Genomic DNA, 21,067 nt, shown 5'->3' on the forward strand with positions numbered 1-21,067 from the left:
TGGAATTGAAACTAGCATGAAAATGAGAGGCTGTTTATTTCCTTTGAAGGGAGCAGACCACTGGGTTCTTCTTGTATATAAAAGATGGGCGATGTGGTTCCGTTAAGTGTTTCAAAGCCATTCTTGGCCCCCAGTAGCAGGTAATGGGGCCCTTATGTAAAGAGGGAATTGCAGTGCGGATTTTTACTTGAAATTTTGCACATTTTGTGGATTATCTCTTAGTTACCATTTTGCACAATGTGCATAACATAACCATATTTCTGCGCTCTTAGCACGCACTCAAAAAAAAGAAAGTTACGATAGCGCACATGTGTGGCGCCAAATGAAGTTAGGATGACTTCTGTAATATGGGAAACCGGTGAACTCGCTGACCTCCGCATCTGTCTGCCCGCCCTGACGTCACACCGTTACAGGAGCGCACAGTGAGAGAAAGCGCACCCGGGGCTTTGCGCCATCTACGCCTGCGTCTGTATTCCTCCTCCTAGCTTTAAAACGCTCACGTGCAGTACAAAAGGAGGAGAGAGAGAGAGAGAAGCGCCTGTCTCGCAACTCCAGCGTTAAACAGTACCGTGTCCCTTTAAAAACGTCTGACAAAAAAGCCCATATGATCCCTGAGCTCCAATCACCAATTCCTTCTGCAAAAGCAGCCTCTGCATTTTTGTCTGTCTGAATGCTACAGCAGCACGGGGGGGAAAAAAGATTCAGGATAAGGCAAAAAAAACAAAAAAAAAACTGGAGAAATGTGACAATCCAACGGTCATTTTCATGGCGAGGGGGAAACTGGTGCGAAAGGAGTTATTCTGGGACTCCTTTGAGCCTCGAAACGCTGGATCAAAATGGTAGGCTACAGAGCAGAGCTGCATTTTTGTTTATTTTTTTCCCTCTCCCTCTCTCTCTGTCCCTTCTTGATCTCTTGCAAATTTGAGCTACTTAGCAGGCCGATCAAACTTGCCACACTTGCGCGTCGTCGCGATCCCCTACAGCTGGCTGTCACACGCGTGTTTCGTGCTTTGTATCGTTTGCGGTGAAGTTTGTAACTTGCCGACATGGCACAAGTTGAGGGGGCTGGTGGTGGCGGTGTGGGGGGTGGATCGAAGCAGACCCCCTCTGAAAGAATGCGATGGCTACAATAGCCACATTGATGCGGAGAAGGAGTTAAATTCCTTCATATCGGACGCTTCTGCAAAGCACTCAGGTCGTGACTGGTGCGAGTGAAAGTGCCACCTTTCCACTGCGGTCACCTTTCCCTTCCTTCTCCAAGCGAGCCAGACAGCCGGTGCAGGACAAGTTAGCGAGGCTTTCATGAGAGATGCCGCTCTTCTCGTCTCCATAACTTTATTTTGATTGCGGCTGACACTCAAGTAGAGGTGAAAAGAGGTGGAGATGGAAAACATCACCAGTGAGATCTGATAGAAGAAGCTGCCTGGTTATAAATAAATAAATAACGCAAACAAAGTCCAGCTGAAGCAGAAAATGTGCAATATTTTATTGGCTTGTGACGAGTTTTCTAGGCTGCTGCATGAGGTCAGTCGCTTTAGGGAGACGACTGATTCGTATTTGTACTGACTAATGCTCTCCTCGTCCTCTTGTCAGCGTGGATAAGTTGTGTTTTCCTCCACGCGTTAGCAGATCGGAGGGTGATTGTGACGGAGAGGCTGAGTTGTGGGAATAGAGGCCGACAGTACAGAGGCAGACAGTCCGCTCTGTCTCCAGGGTCATTTTAGGATGCCTCATTAGGAAAGCATGTGGAGCTTGATGCAGCGGTGGAGTAATCCCAGTACGCGTTCACATCTGGAGGCTTGGGTTAATATCTGGGTCAGGTCAGCGGGGTTAGCCCTGGTGCTCGCTGGGTGGCTTCTGGTGGGAGCAAAGAGGGTGAGGGAGGTCTGATTGATGTTGTATTTATGTTCTACTTATTTATTTTATTTTTTTCTCGTTTTTTTTCTTTGCAAGTGCAGAAGAATAAACTGAGGTCAAGTGCACAGTGTGCATGGCGAATGCAATGCACCAGAGATCAGACAGAGTGAATCTTTTAATTGTTTTGGTGATTATTTCATAAATTAGATTGTTGATATATCCAAGGTGGGTTAATCTGGGCTTATGTTGATTTTAATCAATACCGAATGGCTGGATTACACAAAGGGTTTAGCAGCAAAGACAACAGGTGCCCACGGTATCATGGGGCCCATGCACCAGATCCTCACTATGCAAGTGTCTCTTAACATTATTATAAAGTCGTTCAGATGACCAGAAATAGAAAAATAACTCAGTGGAAGGGGCAAAAAGTGAAAACGACAATAACAAAAGCTACACCTATGGGACAAAATGTGTAAGGTGACACACGACAGATGGAAACAATCAACAGGGACTTTCAAAATTAGTACAGAGACACAGTAATAAATAAAAAGATTGAAAGTGACCACAAAGATTAGTTGAAAGGGGAAAAAAAGAGACAGAAATCAACCACAGAGGGACATAAAACATCCTAAAAAAAAGATGCAAAATACAAATATGAATGGGCGCAAGAGGTGCAAAGCTACCGCAAAGTGATCTTTAACCTGTTGAGGTGCAGTGGTTAGTGCTGTCACCTCACAGCAAGAGGCTTCTGGGTACTATCCTGCTCGTTTGGCTTGGCTGCGATGCTTGTGAGTGCAGCTTGCGTGCTCTCCTTGTGCCTGCGCTGAGTTTAGTTTGGTTCTGCTTCTTTTTCTCCCACAGTTCAAAGGTGTGCATGTCAGACTAGCTGCTGATTGTTAATTTGCGTGTCCAGCGTGCACTCTTGCTCTCTTCCCATCTCAGCCTAGTTAGACTTCAGCTCCACCCCGACAGGTTTACTGTTGAAAATGAATGGCTGGAGTCTTTTTTTTTTTCCCCATATACTTTGCACTGAAGAGGGCGTTTGCATGGAGATCCTCCTATTCAAATGAAAAGACTTTATTTGGCTTTTTTGTCTTCATTTATTGTGAAAATGTAAATCTGCCTTAGTTTCGCACACACTAAAGACACTTATACTGTACGTTTCTGGCCCCGTGATACAGTTTGGCCTCAGTCAGCATTGTGAGGTCCTAAGCAGCTCCTTCTCTATCCTCCCAGGGTGCTGTGAGTTTTTACGTAACTGCCTATTCAGGGCATTCTTGCCCACCCTTGACTTTGAGGCTTCACTGTCTCTGGGTGCTGAGTGAGAGAGCTGTCTTTAGTCTTTGTGACAAGTGCAGTCATTCCCCGAGACCCAGCAACAAACTCCCGCGGACTTCTCCGCTCTCTTGGAAACTCGGAGCATGCTGTAGGTGCTGCTAATTTATGCCCCTGAGATTAAGAACAGTGGACAAGGCTGTGCAGACAGCAAGGTCAAACTCACTGGGCTTATGTAAGGTTTCCTTTGTTCTCGTTGGTTCAAGTGGCACCAGCTTGCTTGAAGTACACTCAGGTTGTTGTTTTATTTTTTTACGTTTTCAAATAAAGACGTGGATTTATTCATTCTCAGCAGTGCCACCCAGTATTGTTGTCTTTGTATCCAAGGGGGGAAAGTTACTCTAATTTAACACTATGGCATTAAAAAAAAAGAAAAAGACATTGAACTCCATTATCAAAGAAGCCAGACAGCTTTTTATTTTCCTAATGCTCGATATGAGGATTTCTATTAGCCTTTCATTGTCAGGCATTTAAAGATATTAAGAGAGTTTAAAACGGAGCGGGCTTCTAAAGTGTTCTTATAGCTTTTAGCAAAATTCAGGTCAGCGAGAGAGACTTAGGAGAAGCTTTAGTGCAGATGAGTTTTTGTGCTGTTTTCAGACACTTGCCAAGCAGAGAAGAAGGGATCCTTGATCTAGCAGTCATAAAAATGTGTCATAGACATAGATTAATGTTTGGATTTTGAATGGGAATGACATCATTATCCGTTTTAGCTGCTTATCTGTATTAAGAGTAGTATAAATAATGAAAATAATGCACAGAACTGATTTGAAACGAAAAAGGTCAAGTTAAATTAAAAACCTTGTGCCGCCTTAATATAATATTTACTTATTCAGGATTAAGCCTTAAAGGAACAATTTGATGCATAAATGCATCTAGAAAAAGATAGAACTTGATTAAAGTATGAGCCATGAGATGGTGAGCTGAAGCTGGGCCAAAAGTATGAACTTTTACCGGCATCATCAGGGAATCGCACCATTGTTCTCACCGGTGGCCTCACAAATCCATGTTTGAGACCCTGAACTAACTTCATGCTAGATGTAGCTTTATATAAAAACAAGCGTATGTTTTCTTATCTCACAAAGCAAATGTGTACATTTGCAAAATGCGTTAACTGTACTGCTGCTGGTGTTCCTTTAAGATTGCATTCATTATTTCCCTGCTGTCCACTTATTGGTTGCAGCTATAGAAAGCTGATGCTCCTACTCTACCTTTTTTCCCCCCTCCTTCTCTGTCCTCTCTGACCTTCTCATCAAACACATCAACGCCCAATGCGAACACACACACACGCACACGCACGCACGCGCATTTTGCCACAGCAGAGAGATTCCTGTGATAAGGAGCTCTTTAGAGGCTTGTGTTTGCCTCCTCTCTTTTTGTGTCATGCTATGAAAGGGATAATGAAGATATCAGTCTCAGCCTGTGTAATAACCCTCGGGTATGTCTGCACCTGCTCTCTGCTGCACATCAGAGTTATCTGTTGTCTCTAATAGATCACTTCAAAGGTGCATCTTTCAGCCAGTGTATCATTCACATGGACAAATTTAAATTTAGTCTCTTCGGACCTGATTTTCTTTTTTTCTTTTTTAGAAATTAAAATATCTCTGCAGTTTTTTGGGGTTATTTGGTGCCACGGGTATTTGGCGTCACATCCCTGCGTGTATACACGCATGTGCACCCGTGTCGTGCACATGTTATGACTCCAGTGGGGCGGTGGTGTGCGAACCATTGTAACGTGTGTGCGAGGAGGAGATGCCAGCACCACAGGCCCCTCTCTTGGCCGGGGTTCCTGACTCAGCGCTTCCTCTCCCAGCTCATTGGCCCAGACACAAACTTCCTGGCAGAGCTTCAGTGCGGACACTCTAACCTCATCACCCCACCTCCCCCCCCTTTCACCCAGCTCCTTTGATTATCCCAACCGCTCGTCATCTCAGTTCCAAGCCACCGGCGGTTGATGTCTTCTTTCAGCGTCGCTTCTGATTGGGCAATGCAAGCACTGTCTCCAGCCTCCCCCAAACCGATAAAACCCGTCATCGACCAGTTCTCAAAGGACTGGACGCTAAAAGGACTTTGCAAATCGTGCGGCCGAGGCAATCCCGCTCTCGCTGTCAAATTTTAATGTACTGTACGTCGCCAAGATGCTGCTCATGCCGTGTTCTCATCCTTATTTTTGTTTGTGCTCCCCAATTTCATGCTCGGGTAAACGCATATCAGTTGTAGATTGGCTTGTCACCTGTGGTTGCATTAACATATAGATGGAAATGTATTTAAATCCAATCAAGGAAGCTGGTGGAGATCCACCAGGGCAAAGCTGGGGCAAGTCCAAACTGCTAGATTAGGATGAGGGAGGGAGGGTTGGGGGGGCAACAGTGTGAAGGGGAGATTGGATGTCTAGGATTAGAGCAGCGTTAATGCTGATAATATTGTCTTTATTAATTGCAGCCAGCAGTGAATGCTGTGGTTAAGAAAGTTAAATGTTTTAATAGGCTAAAGGGAATAAAATAATTAGCTAAAGTGGTGGAAAGAGAAACTGAATAACCAGCAGCAAACTGTAAAGTAATTTGGAATTTACCTCATCCTATATCTGGAATCGTCTCGCTGTACATTTTACCTGAAACCTCATTTAGCTTTCAGGTTGTTGATGAAAGTTGTATAGAGTTCATTTGACTTTTTCCTCTTTGGATTTGAGGCTTCGTGCCTGCAACTAACAGTGATTCTAATTACTGAGCTTTGCACTTGGACTTTTCCAACAGAAGATCTGCTGTTCCCGCATCAGTTTGACAGAAGACATTATCCTAAAGCCAGAAATGTAAAAATACAATCATTTGTGTCTTTAATGACAAGTAAGTGAACCACTGGATAATCCATCCATCCACTTTCTGTTGCTTATGCAGGGCCATGTCACGGGGGCAACAGCCTAAGCAGAGAAGCCCAGACCTCTCCCTCCTCCAGCTCATCCGGGGAATACCAAAGCGTTCCTTGGCCTGCCGAAAAATTTAATCCCTCCGGCCTACCCCTGGGCGCCTTTCTCATACTAAAACATGCCCAGCACACCTCACCAAGAAGGCATCCTCGTCAGACCCACGGTTATTAAAGTGAACTAAAACTAAACGAAAAACTACAACTAGATGTGAAAAACCTAAAATAAACTAAAATTAAAACCAGGTTTTTGAATAAAAACTGAAATGATTTTGTGAACTTGTAAAACTATCTAAACTAATTATTTAAAATATAGAGAAAAATAGATTTAGTTTTGTTACAGCTTGCCTGTTGAGGCATTGATGAACATGTTTATTGAGACTGGAAGTCTCCAAGACTGTGATTCATCTGCTTTCAACAAGTTTTTCTTGTAATACCTGTGGCTGAGACACATGCAAAAACAATTAAAAGACTAAAACTAACGCTGAGACTAATAAAGACTAAACTAAAAACTAAACTGAATTACAACATGCACAGATGCAAGCAAATATTTAATAAAAGGTAAGCCGAGGAGCTGGCTGAGGAAGGCTGTTCCACAGGTTGGTCGCAACAACCTCAGGAGAACGATCATGTGGTTTTAAAATCAGAGCGAGGGGAAGTCAGGAGACCCTGGTTAGATCGGAGAGACTGTCTGTAATGATAAGGTCTTAAAGGCCTGTCTATGTAGAGCTTTATCTTTAGTAACAGGATTTTAAAGTGGATTTTGAATTTCACTGGAAGTCAGTGAAGGGATGCAGGAGTAGGTATAAGTTCCAGATGACTGAATGACAGAAAAGGTTTGTTTTTTTTTGCAATATTTCTTAAGTGAAGGAAACAAAAGTGGGCGAGCCAACGGCGTAGGCCCTGCCGGTCCAATCCCCGGATATTTAGTTTGACTCCTCCACCCATGGATGAATATTCTAATAACCTCAAATCACTGCAGGATCTGCTGATGAGACCTACCACACAGTTCAGGTGAATGTTGAGCCATTCATCTGCCTCAGCTCAGACGTGTTATTTGGATGTCTGGTGTGAATAACTCTCCTGGGGTCATTCCACAGCATCTCTATTAGGTTAAAGTCTTGGCTCTGACTGGGCCTCTCCAAAAGGTAGATTTTTAATTTGGTATATTAACTCGTGCGCCTCATCCATCTTCTGTTGAGCTTCAGTGGGCAGGCAGCCACCCTGATATTATTATGCAAGATACCTTGATAGACTTGGCAGCCCTGAAAACCTCTATGCTCCCTCCATCGTAGTTCACTCTGGGACTGTGTTCATGTTTGTAATTAAGCTGTATCCGGCGCTGGATGTTCTTCACGAACAGCTCGTTTCATTAGCCCTCAAAACATTTTCTCAGCAGAGTTTAGGAAAGAGCTGCAGCTTTCTCTGTGGTGTCCTGCCACGGACAGCGTGCCTGTTCGGTGATTTTCTCATGACATATTTACAAACAGTGTTAACTACCTCCAGTGGTTCATTTAAGTTGTTAGCTGCTTCTCTGGTCTTCTAATTCACCTCAATGAGCAATCTGCAGTATGTGTCAGTCATCTCAGCGGAGTGCCTGCTCTTAGGGAAGCTCACCCTAGAACTAAACTGAAAGGATTTCTAGACACTTTGGCTGTGGTTCTGTCAATAGTTAAACTGTTCATGTGTGACCTTTACCAGCTGTATGCAAATGAGGAGTTTTTGATTGGAGCTCTTCTCGTTCAACGTTCACAGATGCTTCTTATGAGAGCTTTACCTCACACCTCCGCTATCGTCTTGATTGTACTCCAGGTTGCTCACTCCTGACTCCAATTAGCTTGAGTTGATGTCGTTAACCTCAATGATCGCATGTTTTTCAAACCCGCGCTGTGTGTCTTTTTCGGTGTGGGCGAGAAAGTTGAAACATACTAGGGTTTGCTTTTGTTTTTTTTAAGTACTGTAACTTTATAAAAATCTGAACATGTTTTGAAAAAAGCCCCAAATTATATGTCACTGGTGTTGTTTACAACTGATGTACTCACCTTTTCTTGCCATTGCCTAGTGCGGTAACTAATGGCATCATCCAGAAGTCATAATATGCTGACTGAGGAAAGTGTTCCAGAAATTACATGCGTACTGAACAATTTTGCACCATGCAATTACCTTGAAACACCAACCATCAGTGCCAGTACAGCCTTGCATATCAAAGCAAGAAGCAACACTTCCAAAAAAATAAGCATGTCTTAATTTATGATCCTTATAAACCATAGAAAAAAATAAGCTTATACATAGGTTCAATAAGGAGATCTGTAATCACTCATCTTCCTGCTTTCCTGGGTTTTAAGCTTCTGTTCTTTACATCAATACCTCAATGCTGACATCATTACTCTTGTTATTACTCTGGAAATTTGGTTCTGCCATGATGGGTCATCAGAGTCTAATTACCAAATACACTGTTTAATTTCTCCATACCAACAAATCATATATAATCAGATATTCACTGGCAAGCAAGTCTTCTGTCCAGACCCTACACCCCTGCTGGACTATATATATAAAACTCTTGTGTTATTGCCCGTCTAGTCTGGACAGATGTGGGCAGATACTTTTGCACTTATTCTGTTTTAGCTGCACAGTGAGTCAGTAGCATAGTGGTTTGTTCTTCTTCTTTTGAAAGCTTTACTTAAGTTAGAAAAGTTGTAGCTATTTTTAGTTTCCAGTAAGTTCTCTTAAGGCCCTTCCATAACCAGGTTTCATAAGCAGCCTGTGGTTCATAGTTGTAGTGTTACCATTAACTGTCAGAGTTTTCATTGGAGGACAATTATATTTGTATTTTTTAAGGATTGCCCTGCAGTTTGGTGGAATGGTTGGAATCGTTTTTGGCTTTGAGTTTGTAAAATCGCAATTTAACACCATCATCTTCTATTGTTCTTTAAATGTGGTTGGAAAATAGCTTATAGGTGGATTACTAACACTACCAGTCTTTCCTTAGATTTGACATTTTCTGTAGTTTCCATGCGCAGGTATCATAAAAAGCTTTAAAAAAAAGTTTGCATTGCATCTTAATTAGTATGTTGTCTAAAGATTATTTTTTGTTTTTGTTTTATATATTGTGTACCGAGAGTAGTTTTTAATATTCTGATATTTCTGACCACACAGCTGTTTGATTGTTTATGATGGCTGATTTAGACTTTTTCCCAATCTGCCTACACTCACAACTAGTTTTCTGCATTATATACATAATCCCTTAGTCTACTATCACAAGGTGTAACTGTCAGCCTTAATACCATTATTATCCGATAAACAGCGCCTGCCTGGAGAGTATTAAACTCCACTTTAATGTGGCTGTGCATGTGACCGTGCCGTATGTGTGACCTTAGCAATGAGCTACCCGCTGCTGTGGCTTCCCCTTTAGTCATTGAACACTGATTTTTATTTGCATTTTTTTATCATAGTACTGTAACGATCACCACAGGGCTTGTTAAACGCAAGACCTTGTCACTTGTGCTATTATCAGTCTGGCTCATTTGTGCAAGAGCAACACGTCTGATGAAGGGATAGCGGGAGTCCGGTTATAGTCGAGCCTCACCTTTATTTCTGCAGTGTCGTCACCTATGCCAAATTTCTTTACTTCCTGTTTACTGAGGTAGGAGCAAATGCATGTTTACAATGAAGGAATGCATGCAGAGTTGCGGGCTCATGGTTGGATGTGCTCATGCATCCGCTACTGTATATTCTTCTGTCTCAAGGTCAGCGGCAGGTCGCTGTGCTGATTGGATTTAGAGAGCAGAGGAGGGAGTGCAGACTGCAGACAGACGTGATATCTTCTACTCGACACAAGGATGAATTGCAAGACAGCAGGCCCACGGCACAGACATGTAAAAGGCCCAAACCACTCTCAAAGAGCCGTACACCAGAGAATAACATTCATTTTTGTGCGTCTTTGTGATTCATTGGTGGTTTGCAGCTATTTTGTTGGGTGATCATTTTAATCATTTGGCTTCCCATATGGTTATTTTGCATCAGTAGTTGTTCTGTGCCCCTTTGTTGTTGTTTGAAGTGTATTTATTAACAAAAAGACACAGCTTTAAAGTTTTTGGCTTCAGATAAGGTCCACAACTTCAGGTCTTAGGGGGCCTAACGGTGGACTGCGCCTTGGGGTCTGAAAAAAAAGCTAATACTAAAATGCCGTAAACCTGAATTCTTTCTCGTGGTCAGTAGGGGGCATTCTCTGTTGAAGCTTGTTTTCTGCCACTGAGACAAAATAAGGAAAGCGCAATCAATAACTCGAAGTTTCAAGTTGGGTATCTCAAACTTTTGAGTTAATAAGCTCTGCCAATCAGAGCTTCCTGATTGGCAGAGCTTATTATCCTTGCTAACAAGTAAAGCTTCCAGGAAAGCTTCCAGCCAACTAGGATTTCCTTGTTGGCTGGAAGCAGAAGGCGCAGATGCAGGTACACTCAAAATCAGGTAGTGGCAGCACCAGTGAGCTACCAGTGTAGTGCAAACATGAACAAATTGGCGCCAGATTCTCCAGCTTTGAATGCCTTCTAGCAAAGGATAACTTCACAAAAGATGTGAAATCATTGTGGTCATGTCGAACTATTGGACTGCTAAAGTCTTCTGCCTTCTGCTTCAGAGTAACAGCAAAATGTGTAACTTCACAGAGTTTCCTGATTGATAGAGTTAAAGGCGCTAACTTGATTGTAAAAATCTGATTACAAACATAAGCGTTGTATTGAAATCTCTGGGAAAATTACTCTCACCTAAGTTGGTACACATCCACATTAAAAAGTCTCCCAGTAAATTGGCTCACTTGCTTGTTTTAAGTCTTATTGATTACAATGCGATATTTTTTTTGTTAAATCGTGGTTCTTGGTGGCAGTCATAAGACAATAAAGCAGGGTTTGCTATAGGGTGGGGCAACTTATAAATAAAAAGCAACTGTACGAGCGAGCGGTTTCTCTCGGTTTTATCGACCCCACGCTTGTGCAGAAACAGGAACTCATAAATGAATGGGTGATACAGTGGCTACTTCCATCTTTTTTATACAGTTTGTGTTGGTAGACCTATTCAATAATCTATCCACAAGCTGACAGTTTTGCGGCAACTTTCTGTCCGTACTTTCCACGTATCACGAGCAGATTTCACCAGAGGATTAAGCCCTGCCAGGATATTCGCCCAGAGAGTCAGAATTCACCTCTCCTGATCAGCATCTCTGGGACTAAACCTGTTGTTTGGCGTCAGCAGCAGGGACCGGTCTGGTGAGCACACAGAGGACACAGTGTCAGTCATTACCCTGATGACTTTTTAATGGCTGTCTGATTGGACTCTGCCAGAAATGACATGCCCTTGTCCCGTTCTGTTTGGTTTTGTTTACTCGTGAGCTGATTATTTTCCCGCCACGTACAAGCGTCTGACGTTACTGGGAGACTGAACTTGCTGCTAAAAAGTGGGTGATCCGTCTGTGGGGACTTTATAATCAGGCCTGTCATGCTATGCTCCCAACTGACAATGACTCAGGGATAAGAGTGTAGGGGGTGGGCACTGCTCTCCTGCCATCTCCGTGCCAGTGAGTGAGATCTGCCCTGACACTGTGCCCACTCTCCTTCCTCTGGGTGTCAGTCACGTCGAGTCGTGCGCCGGACCCCTCAGCAGGAAGCCTGGCTGTGAAGAGGGCTGCTGAGTGTGCTTTTTAGTGCAGGTTGATGTGCTCTGCGGGTGGAAGTGGCATGTCAGACCCCACAGCCGTCTATCGTCCTAGTGGGCGACAAAGGAGCCGGGAATGAGCTCATGGGATTGCTGTCGTCATGCACGCGGATGGCTGGCAGATCTCCTGCATCCCTGATGCTCATGTACAAATGGAGAGACTTTTTCCCTTTTTTATGCTGTGAAAATTCTCAAACAGTCAGTTATTATTTCTTTGCTGTTGATCAATTTTCTGTTGATCTCTTTTCTTCCAATTCGTGTCTGAAACACTGACAAAAAGTAATGACCATCTACAAATAGATTGTCTAAGGCAACAGTAATATTCCCATTGAAAATAAATGCTCAATAATATCCTTTGCTAATACAGTCACCAGCCACTTCAGCTCCTTGTAAACACAAATATCTAATCTGCCAGGGACATGGCAGCATCCTTGTGTCTTTAGGCGTGCAGACATGGTCAGGACGACCTGCTGACGTTCAAACTGAGCATGAGAATCAGGAGGAAAGGTGATTAAAGTGACTCTGAATGTGACACAGCTGTTGTTGGTCTGAGTATTTCAGAAACTGCTAATTGGCTGGGATTTTCCCACACGGCCATCTCTATTGTTTGCAGAGAATTGCCTAAAAAAGACAAAATATCCAGTGAGGCACAGCTAACTGCTAATATCTAATCAGCCAATCACATGGCAGCAGCCCAGCATATTTAGGCATGCAGACATGGACAACATGAGCTTTAAACTAAGAAGTTTGGACAGAAAAATTCCAAAAATTAGGAAACATTCTGGGAGCGGCGGCTCTCTTGGAGAAAACGCCTTGTTGAGACAGAGGTCAGAGGAGACTCCTTCGAGCTGATAGGGAGGCAACAGTAACTCAAATAACCGCTTGTTACAAACAAGGTACACAGAAGAGCATCTCTGAACACACAACCTTGAAGCTGCAGCACACTGGAGCACTCCTGTCAGCTGAGAACGGGAAACTAGAATTTGCAAGGGTTTCACTAAAATTGGTGATTGATCGGCCCAAACCAGTACCAGTAAGGTGTACCTAATAAAGAGTCCAGAGACTACATGTATTGAATTGTATGTAATTTTGCAAAGCTAGCTTTACATGCTTATTACTAATGTGAGCCACAGCGCTCAGACATGGTTGTGATTTAACTGGTGAAACAGGTATTCAGTAAGATAGTACAATAACAGATACACAGTAGTGGTCATTTTTGCTCTAGCCAGACTAGTCCCTTTTGAAACGATGAAGAAGCTGATGTAAGAGGACACTGAGTTCAGTCGAAGCAGTCTGTGGGCAGACTGAGAGAAAGCTTTAACCCCCTGCAGTGTTTTCCCCCTGGGACTCCCTCCTGCCTGAATACAACCTGCCCTCCCTCGCACTATTGATGCATCCGTGACTCGGTGCTATGCTCTGACATTGGCCCCTGCTAATGGCTCACCGGTCAGCAAGCAAACAAGACAGCCAGGGTAGATGTTGTTTGCCTCTCTCCTCGTAATTCAAGGTGTGTGTGCAAAACACTGACTGAATTATGTAGATTTCTGGAGGAAAGCACACGTCTCTGCTTTGTTTTAACACAACCAAAAATGTTAAAAGGGGTGAACAACACTGAGTTTTACTGTGGATACGGATTAAGACATGCATGCGCTCCCCCTGCTAGTGGCCTCGCGATCGTTTTTAACAGATAAACATCATCTGCGTTGCCTGAATCGGACTGGGGAACCTTTAAAATGGCAGCTCTGCAGAGGTCACGGAGCAGTCGCAGCCTGTAGTCAGACCGCGCAGTGATCGAGACTTTATAGAGCAGTAAATCCACCCAGACTATCCGTGAAAAGGTGTGGGAGAGAAGGAGCATTCTCACCAGAGAAAGTCAGATTAGAAAGAAGGGTTTCATCCTCACGCTCAGCTCTGTCTGGCTCAGGTCCAGCTGCCGAGGCGCTGCCAAGAGCAGACCATTGGCTCTGACGTGGCTGAGCCGGGTGAGGATTCAACACTTCTGATTTTTTTTAATCACTTTGACTGACATATTAACTGTGGGCTTGACTTGCACCTTAGAGTTTGACTTCTGTATGAAGATAAATAATTAAAGCAACACTAATTTGACAACAATAATTGGTTTTTAAAACAATGCTCTCATGAAAGATGCAGGCACCTTTTGGTCCAACGTGACCCAGTTCCTATTCCATCACCTCTTTATCAAAATAAAATTAATAATAAAGACGTTTAAAACCACCAGTTTCTATTAAAGCATTGCTACTGGCAGTTTGACACATGCACACATACTTGGGTGAATTATGTTTTCTTTAATACAGCATCCCATTATGACCATTAAACAGTAGCTGGCTGTGGATTTGTATAATCTGTTGCCTTTCAGATTTTGACATTTACAGTCATTCTAAATCCTCCATCAGGTCAATTAGTGTAATCTTTAAATGGGAAGTACTGTGAAATAATAGGTGTACAATAACAGTACAGCTGTGGTTGAGTTAAATATCCCAAGTAAGTCTTCAGTGGATGGAGTGTTACCTTATTAACCTATGCCAACAACAAAAAACATGCTTTATTGCTTCTATGGGGCTAAAATGCATCAGCCCTGAGAGCAACCTTGCAAAAGACAGACCTGCTAAGCCATGGGTGGGATAATAATTTTTCCAAGGGGCCACATGAGAAACTAGGAATGTTGTGGAGGTGTGCATCAATGAGCTAAACTCATTATTAATACTATCTATATAAGCTTATTGATGCGGCCCTCCACAACAGTGCCAGTTTCTCATGTGGCCCCCGGGGAACATGAAAAGTCCACCCCTGTGCAAAGACCTCTACAGTGCAAAAGGATCCTCTCAGATTGTTGTGTTTGGCAGAAGATGAAATAAGCTGCGTGTAAAGGGTGCGCAGAGCTTTGATTGAAGCCGGTTTAAATGACGCCTCGTGTTGGGCGCGTCAGTAAATCCCCCTGGCGGTGTGTTTTTCGCAGGTCAGGCCACATATGAATAATGTATTGGGAGACATCTGACTGAGAGGCTGGTTAAAGGTGGCTCTCTCTCTAATGACAGCAAACAAGCTCTCTCGCTGACATTTCCAAGGAAAGGAGTGAGACGGAGAGAAAAGGGGGGTGAGCGAGGGAGCTAATGGCAGACAGGGATCAGGGGAGTCAGATGAGTCTTTCAATTCAAAGCACTCAGTGAATTTGTTTGGATACAGTGTGTTGAAATGTGACAGATAACTTTGTTTTTGACACACGGTGTGACATCCACGGCAGCCGTGTCGTAACTACAGCTATTGGCAGATAGATTAAATAATTTAAAAGCATCTGTCAAGATGAAAATAATGGATTTGTTCGCTGATTTAAACCTCTCTGTCATCTAGGAACTTTTAATAAAACATGTAGACATCCACCTGCAGAATGATGAAGTTATGCACAACCAGTTACTACAGATGAAAGACTTTATCACTAGTAGCTAGCTAGGTAAATTATACCAACTCCTTGAGTTGGCTAGGATCTCTTTTTGACTTTCTAGTGTTTTGTTTTGGGATTAACGGTTATGAAAGCGGTGAAACAAATCTCCATGGTGCTTTGTTACCTCCCACCTGGGCTGACCTGCTGCCATAATTACTGCTGTTAAGGTTTCCTTTTATTACTAATAGAAGTATGATAGGAAGTTAAGGAGGTGTTGTAAACGTAGAGCGGCTCAGTGCTTAAAGAAAACAGAGATGGTGAATCAACATTTGGTCAGACCGCCTTTATTCTTCAACACAGCCTGAACTCTGTTAGGGAATCTTTGTTGTCATTTCTTTAAGGAGTTCCAGGAATGAACTCAGATTTTTACTGACAGCTTTCTAAGCTCTTCTTCTTCTGTTGGCTGCCTTTTCTCCTGATTCCTGTCAAAATGATCCTACACTGCTTCAATAATGTTGAGATCAGAGCTCTGGGGAGGTCAATCCATGCCTGATCATGTTGCATTGTGTGTTTTTTATTGCACTGGCAGTACAATCAAACCTTAAATGTACATTTGGAGGCTACTTAAAGATGGACCACAGACCTTAAAAGAGTAGCTTGGTCTTCTGCTATACTGACGGCCACATTTTTAGCCAGATGAGTGTAAGTATAAATAAAATCCACACATTAGTCCATAATATCTCATTCAACATTTTAAAGCAAGTTCACATCCTAGGTAACAAACCTAAGCAGTCGTACGCTCACTTTTTGTGAGTCAATGTGGAAAACGGTATGTTCTGCCTTATAATTCAAAATATAGTTATAGAGAATAAACGCAATCTTTAAATTAAAAGATGCTGTTGGTTCTTTTATTTTCAGTCGTGGATGTATTTGAATGTATTGGTGCTCCTCTTCTAGAATTTAATCTTTGACCACATTGTCCTGTTTGAATCCCAGAAGAAGAAGCCGATCGTTATCACCATAGGAACATAACTTCCAGTCTGCAACTTATACTTGATCTGATTAAGGCTGCTGCGTTTTGCCCTTGGGCGATGTCTGTAGCCTTGCATGGAGAGAGATAACCCGATCTCCTCTCCTCTAGCTCAGAGTCCAATTTAGCAGCTCAAAACTATGAATAAATCTAACACTCCATAATTGAATTCTTCAAACAGAGCAGATTTTCAAGGTTAGGCCCCAATGCAAATCCATTTTTCAGGCTGCACAATGAAAAGTCATTTTCAATGATCTTAGGAATAAAATATGTCGTGAAGCAAGGAAAACAAAGTACTTTTACAATAAAGGAGACGCACAAACATTGTAGGAGACATGAAGTGTGATTCATGCCCATTAAAAGTCTGTCTGTTACTTAAATACCATAGTTGTTATTGTCTGACAATGAAATGCATTATGAATAAAATGTATTTCCTTCTTTTCTTTGTTACATGTTTCGCTCTGCACATGCAGCTGAAAATACTCAAAAATGAGAGGTGTAGAAGTGTAATTGGGGCTTGCTGCTGTATCGTCTCTGGCAGTGTGTTAACCAAAACAAGGCTTGTATCAATACTTATCCTATTCTACCTTCAAAAGGTGCCCTGAATTATAATTTCCATTAATTGTTTGGAGGGTTAGTTAGTATTTATTCAGCATGGTTTCCCTAATTATTTCTCCGGACGTGTTTTGTCGTGTGCATAATTCGTCATTCCTCTGGGACAGTGTTGTGAGTGGGTGTGCTGAGAGAGCCGGCTAATAGGGGGGAAATGGCATTGAATACCAATGCACAGAGCAGTCAGTCCTTGCAGAAGAGGCCAGACACTCTGTTTGTGTTTGTTGTGTTCGGCTGTGTGTGCGCGCGCATTTCTGCTGTCTTTGCATGGATGCACATCACATATCCGTGTGTGTTAGAGTGTGTGCGCGGTGTTTGCTGTTCTGTCCCCACTCACATCCCGTCTGGATCGAAACCCTGCCCTTCCTGTGCTAAAATAAACCCACCTTGGGAAGTTGAGGACCTTGCACAGAGCGCTGAGTGTTACACCTTTTGATTTTTCACTGACTTGTGTCTTGCTTCTTAGATGCGGCAGGTGAATTTGTGCCATACGTCACAGTAAAAACATAAAAGTTTATTTCAGCATAATTGTAGCTCTTGTTACATTTCTTCTTATTTTGAGAGAGATCATTTGGCCAAAAACGTCCATTTATTATGGTTTATCTACATTTAAAACATCTACCAGTACCAAATACAAGAGCATTTATCTGCTCAGATCATTTGCCCTCTGTGTTTGTATATGTTTTTACAACTCAATAAGAAAATACACCCAATGAACTGATGAAGTGACCTATAGCTACATTTCAAAAACTGTCTCAACCTTGAGTTTTAAACGATCCCATTAATGATTGACTTTGAGTTCTGCGGGTGAGGAGATGCTCGTATTGATCCTCTAAAAGGAGAAACCGTCTTTCAAAGGAGGTTTTATGAAAACACAAATCCCTATTGAGCCAGCCTAAGTTACAGAGGCCTCACGGGGTTTCTCCACACCACTGAGCAATCCAGCAGCCTTTCTAAAGTTACCTTAGTGAACACAACTCAGCATATTTGCATAAGGAAACCTGGGCACTTAAAGGACTTGTCCTTCTTGGCTTAAATCCACAATTGTATGTTAACTGAGCAGACTCACTCAGATTAAGGTAATGTATTATGATGAAAAGCTCCAGAACAGTAACTGAAGGGGACACTGTCGTGGTAGTTTTGATGGTGAAGTTTAAAGAGCTTCTTTACTATAATATTTATTGGCTTTTGAATGATTATGACACATTTTTCTGTCTCACTTCTTCCTTTCACTTTCTCTTACAGCTCATAGTGGAGAAAACAACAGACTTCCCCTCTGCTGAGTTCTCTCTAGTGGAGGATGTGGCTCTGCACTTTACCTGTTTGATGGACAGGCTGAATGAGCAGCGCCTCTTCCAGCCTGACCTGTGTGACGTTGACATTGTTCTTGTGCGTCAGCACAGCACCTTTCCGGCCCACAAGGGTGTGCTGGCAGCTTACAGCCCTTTCTTCCACTCGCTTTTTGCCCAAAGCAAACAGCTGCGGCGGGTGGACCTGTCGCTGGATGCCCTGACCTCTCAGGGCCTTCAGCAAATCCTCAACTTCATTTACACCTCCAAACTGCTGGTGAGCAGCCGCACTGTTCGCGACGTGCTCAACGCCGCTACCCTGCTTCAGATGAGCGACATCGCAGCCTCCTGTCACGACCTTATCAGCAGCCACTCGCTGAGAACCACCTGCACAGATATGGCCAATCAAGAAGGGCATGCCAGCAGTGAGCCGGCTTCTGTAGCGATGCCCCCTAGCCAGATGTACCGTGAGATCAAACAGGAGTCAGAGCTCGGCAGGGTGTACACGAGAGAAGGAAACAGCCCTTTTTCTGTCAGAGTAGAAGAGACAGGCAAGACGGCTTCTCAGGCAAAGCAGTACTACCAGAAGGAAGAAGGCTCGGGAAGCGGGGCCAGCACAGGTGTGGCTAGTTTGTGTAAAGTGGAAGGAAATGGAGAGGAGTCAAAGACAGCAGATGGCCACGCCTCCTTCAACAGAGATCAGATCATCGTCGAAGTCAACCTTAATAACCAGACTCTTAATGTCTCAAAGGGATCAGAGGGCAAATCGGCCACTTCTACAGAGACTTCCACCATGTTTGGCCGCTGCCGTAACAACCAGCAAGATTCAGAGGGCGATGAGGATAATGAAGTGGAGAACGATGATACAGATGGAGAAGAGGATGTGGAAGATTTGAAGAGGGGTGACATATTGGGGCAAAGTAGTGAAGAGGAAGATGAGGAGGAGGATGAAGAAGAAGAGGAAAACACCCTCAACATTCCAGGCTTGGAGCAGCCAGCTATGATGGATCGACCTCGTCGGGGCACCAGAGCCTTGGCTATGGCTGGTACCACTGCCTCTCTGCGGCAGACGCTTGCAGAGGCCACGCTGGCCAACCAGCGGCAGGGTGGGAAGAGGGCGTTGGACCTGGAGGGCCTGGGCCAAAAAGTGAGGCTGGAGGAGAAGCAACATTACCCATGTAAAAAGTGTCCTCGCATCTTCAACAATCGCTGGTATCTAGAAAAACACATGAACGTCACTCACAACCGCATGCAAATCTGCAATAACTGTGGAAAACGCTTCCTGCTAGAGAGCGAGCTGCTGCTGCATCAACAGACTGACTGTGAGAAAAGCATCCAGGTACGATTAAACCATAATCATTGTATAACTTATATGCTTGGGGACTATGTCTTTCAGCTAACATAATATAGATCTATGAGAATTGTTTTGGGCAGTCCAGATGTCCGATCCCGGACAAGCCCCCATTATTATGCTAGGTCTAGCTCAAATACATTAAAGTTAATTGAAAAGATAAGTCAATAGGATGAATGTGGCGTGAATAAGGCCACGGAGCAACGTTCAGAGCCATCTTTATTTAATTCACGTCACACCACAACACACCCAAACCCCTGAGTCCCCGTGTTTTTAACTAGGCGGGCGTGATTAAGGATGCCATGCAGGTGCGTCTGCCCTCCCTGCACGGCACCGCAGACCACGCCCCACTACATACCCCCATCGCCCGATTGAGGCCGGGGAGCCATCCGGTCGAACCTACTCCCCCACCGGGAGAGGGAATCAGCCCGGACAGCTGGCGCCCCCAGGCCCCGGCCAAGCGACGGGGAGGTGCGAGTTCAGGTGGCCGCCCGCGAATCCAGCGGCGCAGGCCAAGCTGGTTCGGAGGTCGGACGCGTGGCAGGTGCACCCGGCGTGGCCGGCACAGTAGTGAGCCCCAGCTCACAGGTGGCTGGGCAGAGGTGTGGCGTGTACTGGCCTCTGGTGGTGGTGGTGGTGAGGCCGGTCTGGCGAGCACGGCGATCTCAAGCGTGGCGCACGCCTCGCTCGCCCGTTCCACTTGAGCAGGCTCCCTTGGCACGGGGACCTCCAGCTCCTTGCGCGGCCCCTCCGTCACCGCCGTCGCTCCCCGCCGGAGCAGCCCATCGCGCGACTCCTCCATCACTGCTACTCCCCCCGCCGCCACTCCCGGCTCGAGCAGCCCCTCGCACAGCTCCGCTGCTGCTGCTGCTCCTGCTTCCGGCTCGAGCAGCCCCTCGCGCAGCTCCTCCTCCCCCAGCCGGCGCAGACCCTTGTGCGCCTCGTCTGCCGTCTCCGGTTGGAGCAGCTCATCCACCGCTCCCGGCAGGAGCAGCCCTTCACCCGGCTGTTCCCCCTCCTCCGGCAGGCGCAGATCCCCGCGCGCCTCGTCTGCCACTTCCGGCTGCTGAGGTGCCTCACGCGGCTCCTCCACCGCTTCACTGTCCTCGGGACACACCTGTGGGGGTGGCGCCCAGGCCCAGAGCAGCGCCGCCAGCTCCCCAATCCTTTCCTGGTGGCGCTCGGACTGGTCCTGCAGCTCTTCCTGCTGGCGACGCACCTCCGCCGCCTGCTTCCGCTGGGTGGCCGCTATTTCGGCCACCATCTCGGCCAGCTCTTCCCTTCCCTGGCTCTGGTCAGTACCCGCCATGCCGCCTCCTGGGTTTCGGCACCAATGCAAACATACACGGCAGACCCAGTGGCATTTTGATGCTTTTTATTAAAGCTTTGACGGTTGCTGTCCACAATACTCACAGAGCTGCAGCTCTCCCGCTGCCCGCTCAACACTATCACAACAACCCAACCACAGGACCCAGTACAATATTTAATTTGGCGGGGCGTGATTGCAGACGCCGTGCAGGTGCGTCCGCCTCCTCTGCATGGCACCGCAGGCCACGCCCCGCCACAAT

General features: G+C 44.8%; 1 protein-coding gene across 1 annotated transcript in view; it reads left to right on the plus strand.

The window, feature by feature from the left end:
- The first annotated feature begins 612 nt into the window (after nucleotides 1–612).
- zbtb47b (zinc finger and BTB domain containing 47b) overlaps nucleotides 613–21,067 on the plus strand; it is a 31,373-nt gene continuing 10,918 nt past the window's right edge. Inside the window, exons 1-2 of the mRNA XM_086306318.1 lie at nucleotides 613–839; nucleotides 18,105–19,487. Coding sequence (XP_086162444.1) covers nucleotides 837–839; nucleotides 18,105–19,487 — 1,386 coding nt within the window. The 5' untranslated portion in view covers nucleotides 613–836. The remainder of the gene's footprint in view (nucleotides 840–18,104; nucleotides 19,488–21,067) is intronic.

Source organism: Aulonocara sp. 'chitande type north' Nkhata Bay, linkage group LG9 (assembly GCF_057382095.1).
Source record: "Aulonocara sp. 'chitande type north' Nkhata Bay isolate Kocher_YH1m ecotype deep benthic linkage group LG9, A_spYH_male_GT1.1, whole genome shotgun sequence".
NCBI classification, from domain to species: Eukaryota; Metazoa; Chordata; class Actinopteri; order Cichliformes; family Cichlidae; genus Aulonocara; species Aulonocara sp. 'chitande type north' Nkhata Bay.